General features: G+C 38.2%; 2 protein-coding genes across 2 annotated transcripts; both read left to right on the plus strand.

Moving 5' to 3' along the window:
* Positions 1–343: 343 nt before the first annotated feature.
* Positions 344–14,878, plus strand: LOC144637760 (lactadherin-like). Its single transcript, XM_078496838.1, has 9 exons — positions 344–536; positions 688–870; positions 5,916–6,030; positions 6,640–6,856; positions 7,569–7,719; positions 12,064–12,263; positions 13,693–13,836; positions 13,951–14,104; positions 14,242–14,878. The coding sequence occupies exons 2-9, from the start codon at positions 807–809 to the stop codon at positions 14,481–14,483; spliced, it is 1,287 nt and encodes a 428-aa protein (XP_078352964.1). The 5' UTR covers positions 344–536; positions 688–806; the 3' UTR covers positions 14,484–14,878.
* Positions 14,879–17,317: 2,439 nt separating this feature from the next.
* Positions 17,318–18,428, plus strand: LOC144638316 (discoidin, CUB and LCCL domain-containing protein 1-like). Its single transcript, XM_078497547.1, has 3 exons — positions 17,318–17,483; positions 17,598–17,751; positions 17,889–18,428. Exons 1-3 carry the CDS (start codon positions 17,394–17,396, stop codon positions 18,128–18,130), a joined length of 486 nt encoding a protein of 161 aa, XP_078353673.1. The 5' UTR covers positions 17,318–17,393; the 3' UTR covers positions 18,131–18,428.
* The last annotated feature ends 35 nt before the right edge of the window (positions 18,429–18,463 follow it).

Consider the following 18,463-nt stretch of genomic DNA (forward strand, 5'->3'; position numbering starts at 1 on the left):
ATGTAATTGTATTAAACGCGATTAGCCCCGGGAAGAGGTACTATTGGGCTCCTAGCCCCGGCTTTAAAATCATCGGTACTTTTGTGCTAATTATGCTACTCCGGAAAATAGCCGGAAAAACCGGGATAATCAATAAAGAATAGAATATAAGACTATTGATAGAAATTTGTTTACGCGCGATTGGTCAAAACAACGCCTCCACGTGACACACTGAGGCAAAGCGATGCCCCCAAATAAAGTAACTCAGAAGTCGCGAGATTTTATAAAAAAAATAAAATAGCAAATGAAAAGAAACGAAATAGCAGTGATGCAACCAGGGAAAATTATCAGTTGGCTCGTTAAGTGCCAGAAAAGTCGGAAAACAGAGTAGCCAATAGCATAGCAAATTATCAAAGGCAAACGGATTTCCGACTATCTGTCATTCCAAAGCATTTTATGCTCATGCGAGTGGTGGAATGAGTTAAACTGATAGTTTAATGGTTGGACTTTCCGCGATAGCTTCTATTTGAAGTTAGCCGGCTTCAAGTCTGGACTTGGTAAGTTAAAGTTAATTGTTCACCTAAAGATACTGTCATTTTGATTCAGGTCTCTTGACAAAACTAGGTAATTGAAACTACAGTCTGCATACCACATTACGACAGAACGGTAATTGACGAAGATTAATTATCTCTTTATTTTTCCGACCAGTCGGTTTACATTACACAACGACCTAACAACAGAGAACCCGGACTGAAAGGACTCGTTTGGTTTCTTTACAACTCGCCAGCTATATCAGTTTGGTAACTGGGCCAATCTGTACAAAGTAGATGGCTTCGTCTACAGGCGCTCTTCTCGCTGTTCTTCTGTCTCTCATTCACCATGTTAAATCCGGTAAGTCAGGAAAACGAAATCCTTTAATGGTTGAATGTTGGCTTCTAATATAATTGTACTTATTAATTATAAGCATTGTACTAAAACTATACCGATAGTACAGTGAATAATCTGTAGATAATCTTCAAGTTGAATCCCGATTTCTCGAATTCTCGATTTCTTGATGAAACTCTCGAAATCTCCGGTACCAAAAATCATTTTCCTCAGTTGGATTTGCTTCCATAAGCAGAACACACTTTAATTTTACCCGCTATTTCTCGAACTACCGTGTCCTTTTCCAATTTTCTTTTCCCTTACGGGTTCGAGGAATCGGGATTTTGAATGAGACAGTGTCACAGTTATATTTTAATAACACTGCTCAACAAACTTGAACCGACAAAATGTGACTCAACTTGAGCAGCCATCATCAGTAATGTTATCTAAGATACCTTTATTTTTGGATGTGTTAAACTGTGTATCATTTAAGTCTATATAAGGAAGCTCTCTCTGTTCTATCCTAAGATCAAATTCATACCATTTGTCGATACAGTGGAAGCCCGATTTGCGGACCCTCTATTCTTCAAACTTCCCCGGATAACTCGAACCTTAAGCTGTTTCCCTTGGGCTTTCTTCACCCAGTCCAATGCTGTCTTTTTACCCTCAATCTTTCGGACTCTTGTTTTATCGAAGCAATCTTCGTTTCCCTTGGAGCATAGTTCGAGAAATCAGGATTCAATCATGATTGTATTGATACAACTGTACGTACAGTAAAATGCCGATTTGTGAAACCCCTCAATAACTCGAACCAAAACTCATTTCCCTTTACTCGGTTGAACACTGTAATTTTACCTCCGATTTCTCGAACTCCCCGATTCCCTAAACCACTTTTCGTTTCCCATGGAGGTTGGAGAATTCGGGATTCATTACTGTACGTTGCAGCGAGAAGTAATGAACTGACCGATAAATTGCTGCTATAAACGTTCGTCTCTGTTTCATTGAAAAAGACCAGAACGCGCTTTTAAAAGGGGAAAAAATCTTCAAGAATAACATTAATGTTACGTTTAATACTCGAATATTTTATCAGAGAAGTCTATATGATGTGTATTTTATGGCTAAGCCGAGTTTCTCTGCCTATACGGACCTATAAGACTGTTCCGATTCCGCAGAGTTCCTTCGAGTGACCGGTTCTTCCTTTGCTAACAACCCGGGATTACAAAGAGATTACGCACCTTGTTAGAGGATCTGTGAAGACGATTTACTTGTCAACTACAAAGTGCTACCTCCTCACAGAAACTTGTTACATTTAGCGAGTTTATAACTCTTCGGGAAACAAGTTCTTTGCCGGTTTATATAAACTGAGAAGCCAAGCGAATCTTTCTGAAAACATTTTCGAATAATTTCAAACGAAACCGGAGTGGTCTTTGTTTGCGTAGTCATTGGACTGTAATGGACGTTCTAAAGTCATTTTAAACGACAATGCCATACACATACAGAAATGCTCAGAAATTAGTAAATAAATCGTTTTCGCAGTTCATCGTGATTGCCTCTTTTAAGTTTTTAACATGCAGTGATTTAATTCGTGATCTGAATAAAAAAAAATAACTTGAAGTATTTCATCATGTTCAACAATGCCTTCTGAATTTAGGAGATAAGCGAAAACGTATCTGGTCGGCTCGTCATTTGAAATCTTCCTATGATTAATGATGTGTAAATTTGGACGTTGCATGGCTTGCCCGAGCGGCAGACACAAAATTGCCCCCGGAAACCGCCTCGAGATGCCCTGTCAAACAACAAGATTAATGATTATTAATTACTGTCAACGGTGCGACCTTTAAAAAGAGCTTCGCTGTCAAAGATAGGTCACGGCATACAGTGCGGAATTATCACTGTATCTCTAATAAAGGGCTAACGGGCTGGGATGGAATTTCAAACACGAATATATGAAGTATGGGATAAGAGTATTGAATGATTTTTATTTAATAATGAGAACTCTTTATTTTGACATGATCTGTTTTTTTTGAGGGGACTCTTGTAATCTCGGTGAAAGAAATGGACACGCCCCGTGTGAAGGTCTGTCTTCTTGGATGTCTCAACCACATAAAACATTTACAGAATAAAATTTTCATATTTAAGTTAGACTAAAGAGATGTATAATAAAAATATCGTGGGATATTGGAAAAATTATACAATTTATTAACTGAAATGCAAAGGTACACGTTTAGTAGGACATGCAATCGAATTGACTAGTAATGCTACAAGAAATATCAGTCTAAAATCCTCGGTAAAAACGTTTAACAATCGGGTGTAAACTTTCGAATATTGTCTTTTTTTTTTCAATTCGAATAATCCAATTTCTTATGTAAAGTAAAACGGTATAAAAACACTTAATTTAAGGTTTTAACTTTAATAAATTGAAGTTGGAAGTGTAAGAGATCTAAACCGCATAAACAGTACTTGAGAAAAACTGAGCGATCTCAGTTACATTGTAGAGACGCTGGAATTACATTCTGTGGGCACCGAACGCATTGCCTACCGCTACAAAAAGATTGTTTTTAAAGACTGTATGAGATAAACAAAAAATATCTTTCAATAAACATAGAACTGCCTGTAAATTATTTTACAGTAGAATCCCGATTTCTCGAGCCTCTGCGGGAAACGAATTGCTACAAGAAATCGGGGGTAAAATATTACAGAGAAGTACTATCCAAGTTCGTTCAATCGAGAGTTTCTAGGGCTTGAGACTACAATTGGGATTCTACCGTATACATACTGACACAATCGGCTTTAGCCCCTTGGTAGTTACTTAAGAAATGAATTTCCAGTATTGTTTGAAAAATGTTTGATAGAAGCGTGTAAAAAAGTGTAGATATTTTTACCAAGGCCATTTCTGAAAATTGAATGGAGACAAGAGAATATGTACTTCATATTATCTTGATGGAGATTTTGCCTCAGTATCCGCAACTTTCCCAATGAGACTAAATAAATCTAGGGGAGGGAGAAAAGTTATTTACCCGACACTTTCGTCTATATAAATAGACAATGCCTGTATTCTTAAGAATTGCTTGGAATGTGTTAGATAATGACTTTAGTAAACGACTTCCCTCTTTGCGTCCCAAATAAAAGTGCCTGGATTTCTAACTAAACTACGCATTTGTTAGTCGTCACGGTGGGCGATTCAGGGAGATTTTTCTTTAGGGATATGCCTTTCCCAAACTGAAAAGCAAACTTTAAATCCCGGGCAAAGTAATTTTTAATTGCTCGAAGATAAAGTTGTACTGCTGTATCACACGGACAAAGAATACCAAGATTTTTATTTACCCTAACAATACCACGTTTTCATAAGTTAGAGCGCAAACGCCCGGTCTAATTTCACGACATGATTCAGCTTTTCGCGGAATTTTTCTTCAGATGCGTCGGTCCCCCAAATTGGAAAGCAATCTTTCGAGTACTGTCCTGCTGGCAGTATAACACAAGGACAAAGAATCACAAGATATTCTGATTTACCCAAGAGAGGTCTCGATTTTCCCTCGGCTTACAATGCATTTTTTTCTCGAAATAAGGTTTGCAAAACTGTGCAGTCAATTTTCGAAAACGATGCCAACTTTTGCGTTTTGGAAAACGGGATACATTTAAAAACAAATTACGAGTTTTGTAATAGTTAGTTTACGTGAATCTTTATCAATTGTCAAAATTAGCAAAATTAAAACCCTCGCAGAAAAAATAGGGTGTTCATTGGAGATCTGGAAAAAATAAATCAAACTCTGGCGCTTGAACCGCAAATAACTTGTGGAATAGCAATCATAGATTCATTTCGGATACGCCTATACAATGTGACACCGCAATAAGCATATGGCACTTGTTGTAAATCATAAATCAAATGTTACCCACATTCGATAGCGCTGCGGCTGCAGAACTACTCAAAATACCTACTTATCTTAATACTGTTATTTTTGCATTGATAAATATGATATTTCCGAATATATCTTGACTTTGTAGCTCGGGGACATATTTAGACGGGGTAGGTCGAGGGTTGAGCAAGTAGAAAATAATTGAACTGAAAAACTACCCACGTTCGAAATCCGCTAATATAATAATCGTCGCTAATATAATACAGTAAAAACCACGTATAAGAACCTAGATTTTTCCAACTTAGCCTAAATAAGTTCTTATAGAAATGGATTTTGTGGGATTACGCTGCTAGGTTCTTAATTTGATAGGGGCGAGCGATCAACACAGTTAACTACTACGGGCATATGTGATGGAGTATATATTTTCTTGTATTCAATAATTATCTAGAATACAGTTTAGATGATAACCATACAGTAAATTTATCTTTTCAAAGAACTAGCATGTGTGTCTAGACTAAATTTTTTTTCTGTATTTTCATCGGTGCCTTTATTTCTGTAAACTAAGAACCTATTGAAAATTTTAGGCTAAATAGGTTCTTATGAAAAAGGGGTTTAAAATGAAAACTTTAACCTAACAGGTTCTTAATTTTTTTGGTTCTTATACGCGGTTTTTTACTTTATTAAAGGGGCATGTTCACTATGATTTAGTGTTATTTGAATATGCAATGAAGGCGTTGCCGATATTAATTGGAAATTCGCTAATAGTGACCTGGCCTTGCTAAAACGTGGTGTACTAGTCATGAAAATTGTTAAAAGATGGTTTGGCTACGGAGGGATAGGACAGTGGCCTAAAACTTAAAAAAATCGGGCTGACGTTTTTAAGTTTGACAGTGTAACTTGGAAGAAAATCACTTATAAACCATTGATTAATCACGTTAATTCACATCTTGGAGAATGAAATTATGCCTTTCTTTTGTTGTTGTTCAAAGGTTATGTTGTTGAACACTGATTGCACCCTCATAATTCCATCATAGTTTGCACAAAAACTTAGGAGACTTCTCGTGATATTGCACCTTTAACTCTGTTTAACTGTTCTCATTCAATTCTATTCTGGTTTGTTGTTGGCTGTCGATACGTTTTTTCCATTAAAGCTTAGTAAACTATTATTTTGAGGAAGTGTTTCGTTTTAAGTTAAAGTTGGTTTATTATTTTGTACAGACTGTAGTCTTGCCTTAGGAATGGCCACTGGCGACATTCGGGACTCTCAAATTACTGCCTCGTCTTCAAACTCAAAGTGGACGCAGCCATCTGCAGGCAGACTCTGGAACAGGAGGTGGGCTAAGACTCTGTTCGATGTTTAGTATAGTACTCAATATTCATGGTTTTATACTTTCTTGGTTTGGTTTTATTAAATTTAACACGTGATGATCAAAATTAGGATCTCCATGTCTGTTAACAAATCTACGTGAAAGTAATGCTCAATAGCTTTCATTTGAATGGTCATACACAAACTTAAAAGTGAGAGTCACCTTGTACATCATTGTACATCATTATAAAAAGTACCACATAAAGGTACAATAACATTCATTGAATGATCACACATTAGGGTTTCATCGACAGACGTTAAACTAAAAGTCAGAACCACCTAACATAGCATAATAAATAGTATCACATGAAAGTGCTGCTCAATAGCTTTCATTTGAATGGCCGCACACTAGGGTTTCATCTCGGAACTTACATTACTGACATCTGTAAAACTGGATTGAAACTACACAATACTTATTAAGCAGTTACCTTATCGGGTGCCCTATGAAGGTGAAAATTTTAGCTCTGAAGTTAAAGGTGGTTAAAGTTAAAAAACGAATAGCCTATATAGCTTATCTATATTGAGGGAATGTCAACAACTCTTGACTGACTGCCTCTTGGTGTATTCCCGTTGCAGGCGTATTCAAAACCCTGAAACGTTTGGCGGTTGGTGTGCAATGGACTGGGATGATGATCCATATTTACAGATAGATTTTGGCCAAGAGACAGTTATAACACAAGTGGCTACTCAAGGCTTAGACCTACCATTTGGCAACTGGGTCAAAAAGTACTCTTTAAACTACAGTTGTGACGGGATGAACTGGAAAACATACAGATCTTTCAACAAAGACACCGTAATTATCAGTCAATATTAGATAGTGTAGTTCCAGAGTTTTATTTGGCTTAGAGGCAATTGGATAACAGCCATTTTACCATGTGCAAAAAGCAATTATTTCAAAATGAAATATGGGGAAATACTTGCAGCCCGAAGCACCCCAGCTGTCTGTCATTCAGAGAGCCAGCCAGTCAGCCAATCAGACATTTAGTAGGTCGGTCAGTTTGTCTGTCATTCAGTGAGTCAGCCAACCAGTCAGTCAGTCGGTTAAACAGACAGACGTCAGTCAGTCAGTCATTCATTCAGTCAGTCAGTCAGTCAGTCATACAGTCAAACAGACATCAGTCAGTCAGTCAGTCAGTCTGTCTGTCTGTCTGTCAGTCAAACAGACAGAGGTTAGTCGGTCAGTCAGTCAGTCAGTCAGGCTGCCTGTCAGTCGGTCAGTCTACCAGTCAGTCATTTTATCAGCCAGACAGACAGAAGTCAGTCTGTCTGTCAGTCAGACAGAGAAGCTCAGACAAACAGATGTCATTTTGTAAATAGGTCGATGAATAGATAAGTTCTTTATTTGATTGTCAATCGATTTCGCTCAAGAGAAAATAACTGGGGACACGTATTTTTTGGTCTAATTTAGGTTCCACTAAATATAAATGCTTTTATAGGCGACGAACGATTATAATTCTATATAATCTAGAGGTTTTTTTCTCGTGACTTGGTTGAACTCTTTGTAGGCGCTAAAAGGAAACAGTGATGGTAAATCAGTTAAACGAAATAAGCTGGACAAGGCTATCATAGCGCGAGTTATAAGAATCAGAGCATTGGAATGGAATGCATATGGAATCGCTTGCATGAGAGCGGAGGTCTATGGTTGTAACACACAAGGTAAACTAATGAAGAGTCTATCATCAGGAGACTGTGCATCCTTGACTCAGGGGTTATGTGTACTAAAAGAACAAAATTCCGGAAGAACAATGTAACCAATAATGGAATAGGAATATATACCTTATTGTTACTTATTTTTCACATGGCTCGTTTTCCTTTGTTCTTCCATGATGGTTATATTGAATAAACCCCGCTAATTAACAACTGTCTAAAAAGCTGGGAGTGGCTTTGATTGTAACAGGGGAGAGCGGGGCTGATATTCTAATATTCCACCAGGGGAATATTAGAGTTGATAACCCCCTAGGGGAATATTACGATAATATTCCCCTCGTAGCAAATCCACAAGCCTCGCATTACAAACAAAACCACAACTTTACTTTAATAACGTTACATTAATTTTACCTTGACTGTTGTTACATTTTATTTTAAATACTACTGAGCAATTGCTCAATTGAAAACATGAGAAATGCGTTCCGTAACTCGTGCCTCGACGTTTGCTTTTTCAGAATGCCGAAGCAGTTTATTCTGTTCGGTTGCTAACACACTCCAAACATTCAAACGCCTAAAGGTTACCTTTTTTGTCTTCTTCGGGATCCTTCACTATTCCTGGCCAGCAGCTCTTTTAATTTGTCATCGTCAACGATGATCTCTCTAGCCTCTTCGACGTTTTCTTCCCATTTGTTTCCACCTGGTTAAAGCTAAACAACCCTTTTGTCGCCTCCTCAATGCTAATTAAACTGAGCGTTTTCGTAGTCCTCTTCCCGATTCTTAGAGGATAGCAGGCTCCAAGTTATTGCCTGGATTTGTCGAAAAATTAGAACTTTCCTTCGCAGACTCACTCACTTCTACCAACTTTGCAGTTAATTGGTGAAAAAAGGTGGTTACAAAGTTGTCGGTACTATTAGGCAATTACAAAATCCCAATGCGTACTTTCGGAATCTTTAATCTTTTGTAAAGCTAGTTTGGCACGCATATTGATTGTTTTGATCGGCATATCAAAAACGAAAAAATAACCTGTTTATTATAAAATTTAACAAAGTGGAAACCCCAGTGCGTCTTTTCGGAACCTTTCTCCTGTTGTCAAGTGTGTGTCAAGAAAAAAAACATTTGTTTTTCTTCAGCGTATTCTTATTGTTTTAAGCCACTGTTGATACCTCGCCCATGTGAAAAATAAGCCGGTTATTTTTAGGCACCTCGGGAATATGTGATTTATTCACCTTGGGCTGCGTCCTTGGTGAATAAATCGCATATTCCCTCGTTGCCTAAGAATAACCCTAACTTATTTTCGCGATTTTCAAAAAATCGCGAAATTAAATACCCGCGAAAAAAGGTTCTCGCGAAAAATAACGACGTGAACTTTAATACCCTTCTAAATAATTAACCGGGCGGGGAGACTGGGCCGGCCCGGTTTATAAATCGCCCGGAATTTTTTCGTCGTCGTAGTAGTAGTAGTCTTGTCGGTAAATCGTTCCAGACCCGCTCGGCCACTTTCTTGGCCAGGATTCAAATCACGCACCCTTGATGTTTACTCGGCAGAAACTATTAAATCACTCTCCTATTTTAAATTTTATCTAATACCCTCAATTCTCTTAAGCGTGAAATATATATTTTTGTGTTATTCAAGTGTTTGAGTACTGGTTTGCGAAACCGGTGATTTTTTTGACACGTCCAAGCAATATATTTTTTTTTTTTGAAAACTGCTACGTCAGTCACGCAATGATTTTGCAGCAAGCTTCACGCATAACTGCTTTTAAAAAAAGGGCTGGTAGCCAGAGAATTTTTGAGCCGGATTACTTTGAAGATGCTCTTCATTTAATAGAAAAAATTGTGTCCATTTTCATCCGTGTACAGTTGAGCCGGCAAAGTCGCGTATCAGAGACGATTGAATGTTTGCACAGCGAAATAATCTTATTTTTGTTCTTGATGTAAAAGCTTTACTTACACACTTCCCAAGACTTCAGTCAATAAAATGGTAATGTATAGTATTTCTACGAACTATGATGGTATTTGTGAAGGGATCCGCAAAGCCAGCAAGTAAAACAAATGGTCTGCAAAATGAAAATGAAATCTTGGCGCGGGTAATTTAATACATGTAATTAAATTCTACCACGGCATGCAAAATTTCACGTTTTTGAAATTTTCTAAATCTTTTTGCCTTTTAAAATGTTTCTTGACCCCATCTTGAATTAAAATTCATCTAAAACGTTTTCATGTTATTTTTTATTTTTTCACGTTTGTATTTAATAGTTGCCTTTTTAGGCTTTTGAAACGAACACGGCATCTATTTATAGATTGAGGCACCATGTTGATGTTTACATATTTGCGTTGTTTGTCGTAGTAGTCCACTCGGCCGCTTTCTTGGCCAGGATTTAGATCCCGCACTTTTGATATTTACTCAGCAGGAGGAATTAAAATTTTATCTAATACCCCGATTTCTGTTAAATGTGAAAGATATATTTTTGTGTTTTTATTCCATCGTGTGAAATTAATTAAATTTTATCACGGCATCAGTATTTTCACGGCTTTTAATGTAATTCAAATGTTTCTTCGCCTCATCTTGAATCTTTTTTTCACATTTAGTTGAGATTTTTAACAGCATCTGTTATCTAATACATGTGGTCTAATGCATGCCCTTTTTTAGTCTTTTTATTTTCTTTTGTAATTTTGTTTAGAAATTTTTCTGTTCTTGATATTTGACTCGTTTTATTCGTTTTTTTTATTATTTATGTTACTCGTTTTATTCGAGCAGGAGCCAATACTGTAATTTTCTGGTTACTCCGCTCTTTTTAGCGAGGAATATAAAATATATATTTTTTGTTTTTCATTCAAGGGTTTTGAGTTTCAGTCGGAACCGAACGGCGATGGAGAAATGACCTGCAATGAATCACGCAATCAAGAACTTGCGTTTGCGTGACTGCTTCCCAAAATTGACGTAAAGAGCTTGCATGTTTGAAAGCTGAAAAGCTTTCTTATCTTGTTCTTATTCCCATTTTTTTGGTGTGGTACCTTTTTAAAAATGTTTACATGTAAAAACACGTCTTAGTTTTTAACGAAATTGTTTGTTTGTTTTGGTCGGAGATCATTTGTACTGCCATTTAACTGGTTTGAGTTCATTTATTCAAGATTGCACACAAAACGTTTTCAACACCTAGGTTATTCAGTATTGGGAAGAAAAATAAAAATTTGAAAGCCTAAGCAGGAATTTGTCCAAGCATGGACAAGCAATCCACAGACTTGCGTGTTACTCAATATAAATTAAATGGTATTTTAAAAGTTTTTGCTGTACTTGTCTAATAAAGTAGTTAAACATCAACCGCCCGGTTTTAAGCATTAAGCTTTAGGCGTCTTGTTCGTTATGATTAGCTATGATTATTTAACGTTGCCGTCAGTTAACTACATAGTTATCTTGGTACAGTCGTCAAACAAGCTCTACTTTGTTACAGAGGAACCTGTCAAACTGTTTTAAGTCTCGCTTTGTTATATGGTTTTGTTTAGTGGCATTGGAAACTATTGCTGTGGAAAATTAAACTCAGTTGTGCCAATTTTGAGACTTACTGTTTGTTAATGCAGACCAGTATTTTGACAATTTTCGAGAAATTTAGTTCCTTTAAGCGAAATTTAAGCCCTGCGAAATATGCCCGTTCCATTTTCGCGATATAAAGTTCCCGCGAAAATCAGAAGTAACCGTAAGGTATATAAAAAGACAATATCCAGAGGAAGTGTTGTTTTTCAATTGCAAGGTCTGTTTTAATTTGTATTTGCTGAGCCCTATGATTGGTTGAGAAAACACGTGCAAAGCGTCCTTATCATTCAGGGCAAGTTTGTTCAACCAATCAGTAGCAACACTAACCGTCCCTTGGCTTATGCACGTTTTCCCGCGCTCTGCACAGCTGGTTGCATGTTTCTTGCCACCGGTTGCCTGTTTTCCCGCGCTCGACACCGGTTGCGCGTTGTGTCTCGAGTTTTGATTGGTTTGTTCCGTTATTTGGGTTAGCTGTGATTGGTCAGTTGTGATCACTTTGCCGTTGTTTTACTAAAGTCAATTGAAAACCCGCCCTAGCAAGAACCTTGTCCTATTAAAGCAGAGTAAACCATTTTTAGCCATTTGCGGCAGCAAAAAAAAACTTACGAAATTTACCAACTGAAGTTAGGAAAATTTGGAAAATAGCTAGCTGCAATTGGCAGCATTGCCAATTAACAATTAAAATTATGCAAGGCCAGGAGGATGTGGGTATTTCGGACGGTATAGACATAGATGTTATAGAATTGCGATCAGTGATTCCAATAAAACAATACCACTGGCAAGTACTAAGCTGCTTCTTCTTTCTATTAATCCTTACACAGACGGTTGGTATAAAGACTGCAGCGCTGCAGCCGGACTGGAGAGCAGACAAATACCTGATAAACAAGTTACTGCGTCCAGTTTTTTCAAAGGACACCATCCGTCACAAGGGAGGCTTAACAACCAGGTCAAACAAGTCAATGATTCTGCCTTGTGGGGAAGCTGGTGTGCAGATACCGAAGATATCTCTCAATACATCCAGGTACGTATTACTTTTCTCATGCGAGAGCTTTTTCGTAAAACACTGATTTGAACCTGGTCCTTAAAGGGACTATATAACGGGGATTTCGCAGTTTCTTGGTCTAATCTGACTGACTGACTGTCTGACTGACTGACTGACTGACTGACTGTCTGACTGACTGACTGACTGACTGACTGACTGACTGTCTGACTGACTGACTGACTGACTGACTGACTGACTGACTGACTGACTGACTGACGTTGGCTAACGTTTTCAAATTGTTGCAATCTATTTCCATCAGAGCCATCCGCAGCCAAACGCGCTTTTTTAAACGCTTTTAGTGTTCTAAAATAGCTATTGCTAATATAAAAGGACCATTACTTTTTTTTAAGTTTCCTTACGACACAAATATAAATTTTGGCTGTTCAAAAATGCAACATAAAGGGACAAAACGTAGCAGCATGTCCCAGCAACATATAGCAGCGACAAAACCACATGTACACACACAAGATGTTGCGGGGGGGACATGTTCAGTGCAGCGACTGATCCCCTGAAAAGAATCAGCAAATACGAAAGAACGTGTCGCTGCAACATGTCCTACGTTTTATACATGAGCCTCTGACTCAGACATATTGTATTTTATACCATGCCATAGAAAATACAGCCAATCAGAATACAGGAAAGCCGTTGTATATTCGACGGTATTCAACCTAACCTTCCCATCGTGCGCTACGATCTTATTCTCGATGAAATTTAGTAAGCGTATTTTCTATGGCATGGTATAAAATAGTTACACAACACTTTCTCGTGGTATACTATGGAATATCCCACTTGTCACTTGTATTTTCTTGGTATACACACTCGCCTAAAGGCTCGTGTGTATACCGAGAAAATACAAGTGACTCGTGGGATATTCCATAGTATACCACTCGAAAGCGTTGCATAACTAGTATGTATTGTATGTCCCTACATGTTCTTGTGTGTGTACAAGTCCGTTATGATTTTGTGTCCCGGGTACTTGTTCCTGCGACATGACCATTCGTGTGTGTAACCTTCAGGCGATAGTCCCATAACACTGAGAAACCTTTATGTTATAGAGCGATTTTTGATTGAGTGTCGTAAAACACAGAAAACAAAACCAAGCTTATCACTCTGGCCAAACCTGGCCAAACACAAATGGCATAGGCAATCCAGTGAACCAATCAAAACTCGAAGCAAATACATGAAGTTGGCGTAAGCGCGGGAAAACGTGTGGAGGCGAGCCAAGAGTGCTTTTGGTTTTACTTCTGACTAGTCGAGAACCTCCCAAAGTGGCGCGAGTTTTTTTTTTAAACCAATCACCAAACGTAGTAATGCAAAACAAAAGCGAATGCGAATCACTTTAGACAGGCTTGTAAAAAACGCTATAAGTAAACAGGAAAAGTAATTATGTTACCATTTTTTTTTTCAGGTTGACTTGACAGACGTTCAAAACATCTCTGGCGTTGCGACTCAAGGTTCCTCGATGGGAACCTGGGTAACAGAATACATGCTAAATTACAGTTTAGACGGCATACGGTGGAAAACATACTGCAATCAGTCTGGCGAGGCGAAGGTAAGAATTGGCAACAACGACATCCACTAAAATGCGACTACACTATACATCCTGGTAAATGTATGGATACCCATAGTTAAGGGAGGTTTTACTATTATTTTATTGTTGACTCAGATACTCCAAGGAAACTGGGACGAGATGACCGTTCACAAGAACATGTTTGAGCAGCCAATCAGTGCTCGTTATGTTCGCTTCAACCCGAGGGCCTGGAGATCACTCGGCCAAATATGCATGAGGATGGAAATTTACTTGTGCCAAGTTTATCAAGGTAAGTTCCTTACAATCTCGAACCCAGGGTCCACTCTGGAGTGCAAATTCAAGATGGCGGCTATTCAATCAAATCACAGCCGCCATCTTTTATTTGAACGTCAAACTTGAACTTTTTTCTTGCTTTAACTCCTTTAGGTTGTTCCAGGTCAACAGAACGGCTGCCAACCACGTCTACTGCAGTATCATCAAACAATAAACTCTCTGTTACAAGAAATGTTGCACCAGCTACGAAAGTAAACGCGTTTACACAACAGGAAAATCCGACATTTACAAGTGTAATCGAGGGACTTTACTCAAAAGGATTCAGAACAACAGAGACTTGGACCACGTGGTTAATGATTGCGTGGTTACTATTGTTAAATGTAGTTATAGAATAGCTAGAAGAATTACTAAATGTCGTACCAGAAGTTTATAGGAATTATGAACTTCTGGTCGTACTGAGAGTTCCGTAAATGGCAGGCGCTAAAAAGCTAAATTTTTTACAACTTGAAGCGTCCAACAAGCGACAATGCAATGAATTGATGTTACAAAGCCAAGTTAAATATTGTGTTGAAAAGCTGAGAGAATGAATGCTCATCGAAATGCGGTTATTTCTTTAAGTTTAAGAAAAGAAACATTTTAAAATGAAAAATGCCACAAGAAGATGGAACGACGTTCTGATGGCTTTTGTTGCAAAATTTACAAATTGTTTGTAAATAAAAAAAGTAGAAATAAGAAAAAAGAAGTAAGAAGTAAGACTTTATAGCTGAGAATTTCAAACAAAAAAAGAAAACACAGCCGTAACAAGCAGAGCCCATTTAAGACAATTTTATATAAAAAGTTAAAATACTTAAAAGTACTACTACTTTACAAAATGATACAACTTGCATAAATAAGTATAAAAATAAATATCCTACTTGTACTTTATATATAGCGAGGTATTGAATCTTTGCGGCATTTTAACTGCATCCCGTCGGATCCAGACCATTTTAACTTTAAACTCTGTTAAGAATGTATTCCTCTGCGTTATCAGATGAAATGAGAGCTGTTCAGTGAAGCAGCAGGCGATATCATGAAAACTGGCATCCTCGGAGACCCAGGGGCAGTTACTTGGACGAAGGAATAAACCGGACAGAAATCGTGGCGATTTCGGCAATTCTGAGCCAGAAATTGAAAACCTAAATTACTTGAGATGGTGAAGTCATTGCATAGCTTGGTTACTTTCATTTTTACATCGAATTCTCGCATTTAGAAAAATTCAGTTTTCACAATTAACGCCGCAGGGTCCTTTATTTAATCCTGGGCGAACTTAATGATTTGTTGGGAGGTGATCTGGTCGAGGCGTGCCTGGACCCTAGTCCCCAGTTCCTGCAGTTCCTCGACAGAAGGATAGAACGCAGCATGTTGGTGGTCGTCGTGTTGAATAATACACAGGCGGGGATAGTGGTAAAGCACTGGAACGTTCTCAGCTTGTCTTCCTAAATAAACAGACAAACTCTTGTTTAAGGAGCTACGTCACGGGGATTTCGCAGATTTTTGGTCTGATTTGTTCTGAAATTAGTGGTAGGCAACTTAACCTATGAACTGAAAACATCATCTTTAAACATCTAAAGGACGATAAACCTTAATTTGCGGATACATATCAAACTACGGCTATAAAGATCGTTTTTTGAAGACCTAGGGAAACAACTTAAAAGTTAAGCCTTAATTTTTCAAGATACAATCCATTTCCATCCGAGCCATCCGCAGCCGAAGACGATCGTTTACAATTTCAGTGCTCTAATCAAGCAATTTTAATAAAAACGGACTATTATTTTAAGGTTTCATGAGTCACAATAAATTTTGGCTGTTTAAAATTCAGTTAAATTTGTGACAGGGCCCCTTTAAAGGTCACCAGGAAAAGAAACACGAATGAACCTGGTTCGTATGGCACTTTTTCCGACCCGCAGCAAAACATTTGTCGACAAAACAGGTAAATTTATTTGAAAAGAACCTGGCCTATATATTTTGTTCTAAGTGTAAATGCGCCTTGAATCTCAACCCTCCACAAAATCTGTAACCTGCGAATGAAGCGTATCTCATCGCGTGCTAACAATACGGACGCCGTGCACGATACGAGGCACAAGACTTACAAAGCGACTTACCAAAAGCATGCTTAGCGTGGTAATCTTTGGGTACAAAGCGACTCGCCCAGTGAGCAATATAAAAGGACCATTACTTTTTTTAAGTTTCCTTACGACACAAATATAAATTTTGGCTGTTCAAAAATGCAACATAAAGGGACAAAACGTAGCAGCATGTCCCAGCAACATATAGCAGCGACAAAACCACATGTACACACACAAGATGTTGCGGGGGGGACATGTTCAGTGCAGCGACTGATCCCCTGAAAAGAATCAGCAAATACGAAAGAACGTGTCGCTGCAACATGTCCTACGTTTTATACATGAGCCTCTGGCTCGGACATATTGTATTTTATACCATGCCATAGAAAATACAGCCAATCAGAATACAGGAAAGCCGTTGTATATTCGACGGTATTCAACCCAACCTTCCCATCGTGCGCTACGATCTTATTCTCGATGAAATTTAGTAAGCGTATTTTCTATGGCATGGTATAAAATAGTTACACAACACTTTCTCGTGGTATACTATGGAATATCCCACTTGTCACTTGTATTTTCTTGGTATACACACTCGCCTAAAGGCTCGTGTGTATACCGAGAAAATACAAGTGACTCGTGGGATATTCCATAGTATACCACTCGAAAGCGTTGCATAACTAGTATGTATTGTATGTCCCTACATGTTCTTGTGTGTGTACAAGTCCGTTATGATTTTGTGTCCCGGGTACTTGTTCCTGCGACATGACCATTCGTGTGTGTAACCTTCAGGCGATAGTCCCATAACACTGAGAAACCTTTATGTTATAGAGCGATTTTTGATTGAGTGTCGTAAAACAAAACCAAGCTAATCACTCTGGCCAATGACAAAGAACACAGACAATCCGGTGAACCAATCAAAACTCGAAACAAATACATGAAGTTGGCGTAAGCGCGGGAAAACGTGTGGAGGCGAGCCAAGAGTGCTTTTGGTTTTACTTCTGATTGGTCGAGAAAGTGGCGCGAGTTTTTTTTAAACCAATCACTAAACGTAGTAATGCAAAACAAAAGCGAATGCGAATTACTTTAGACAGGCTTGTAAAAAACGCTATAAGTAAACAGGCAAAGTAATTATGTTACCATTTTTTTCAGGTTGACTTGACAGACGTTCAAAACATCTCTGGCGTTGCGACTCAAGGTTCCTCGATGGGAACCTGGGTAACAGAATACATGCTAAATTACAGTTTAGACGGCATACGGTGGAAAACATACTGCAATCAGTCTGGCGAGGCGAAGGTAAGAATTGGCAACAACGACATCCACTAAAATGCGACTACACTATACATCCTGGTAAATGTATGGATACCCATAGTTAAGGGAGGTTTTACTATTATTTTATTGTTGACTCAGATACTCCAAGGAAACTGGGACGAGATGACCGTTCACAAGAACATGTTTGAGCAGCCAATCAGTGCTCGTTATGTTCGCTTCAACCCGAGGGCCTGGAGATCACTCGGCCAAATATGCATGAGGATGGAAATTTACTTGTGCCAAGTTTATCAAGGTAAGTTCCTTACAATCTCGAACCCAGGGTCCACTCTGGAGTGCAAATTCAAGATGGCGGCTATTCAATCAAATCACAGCCGCCATCTTTTATTTGAACGTCAAACTTGAACTTTTTTCTTGCTTTAACTCCTTTAGGTTGTTCCAGGTCAACAGAACGGCTGCCAACCACGTCTACTGCAGTATCATCAAACAATAAACTCTCTGTTACAAGAAATGTTGCACCAGCTACGAAAGTAAACGCGTTTACACAACAGGAAAATCCGACATTTACAAGTGTAATCGAGGGACTTTACTCAAAAGGATTCAGAACAACAGAGACTTGGACCACGTGGTTAATGATTGCGTGGTTACTATTGTTAAATGTAGTTATAGAATAGCTAGAAGAATTACTAAATGTCGTACCAGAAGTTTATAGGAATTATGAACTTCTGGTCGTACTGAGATTTCCGTAAATGGCAGGCGCTAAAAAGCTAAATTTTTTACAACTTGAAGCGTCCAACAAGCGACAATGCAATGAATTGATGTTACAAAGCCAAGTTAAATATTGTGTTGAAAAGCTGAGAGAATGAATGCTCATCGAAATGCGGTTATTTCTTTAAGTTTAAGAAAAGAAACATTTTAAAATGAAAAATGCCACAAGATGGAACGACGTTCTGATGGCTTTTGTTGCAAAATTTACAAATTGTTTGTAAATAAAAAAAGTAGAAATA

The sequence above is a fragment of the Oculina patagonica genome, chromosome 14 (assembly GCF_052425735.1).
Source record: "Oculina patagonica isolate OP01 chromosome 14, crgOcupat, whole genome shotgun sequence".
Classification (NCBI taxonomy): Eukaryota; Metazoa; Cnidaria; class Anthozoa; order Scleractinia; family Oculinidae; genus Oculina; species Oculina patagonica.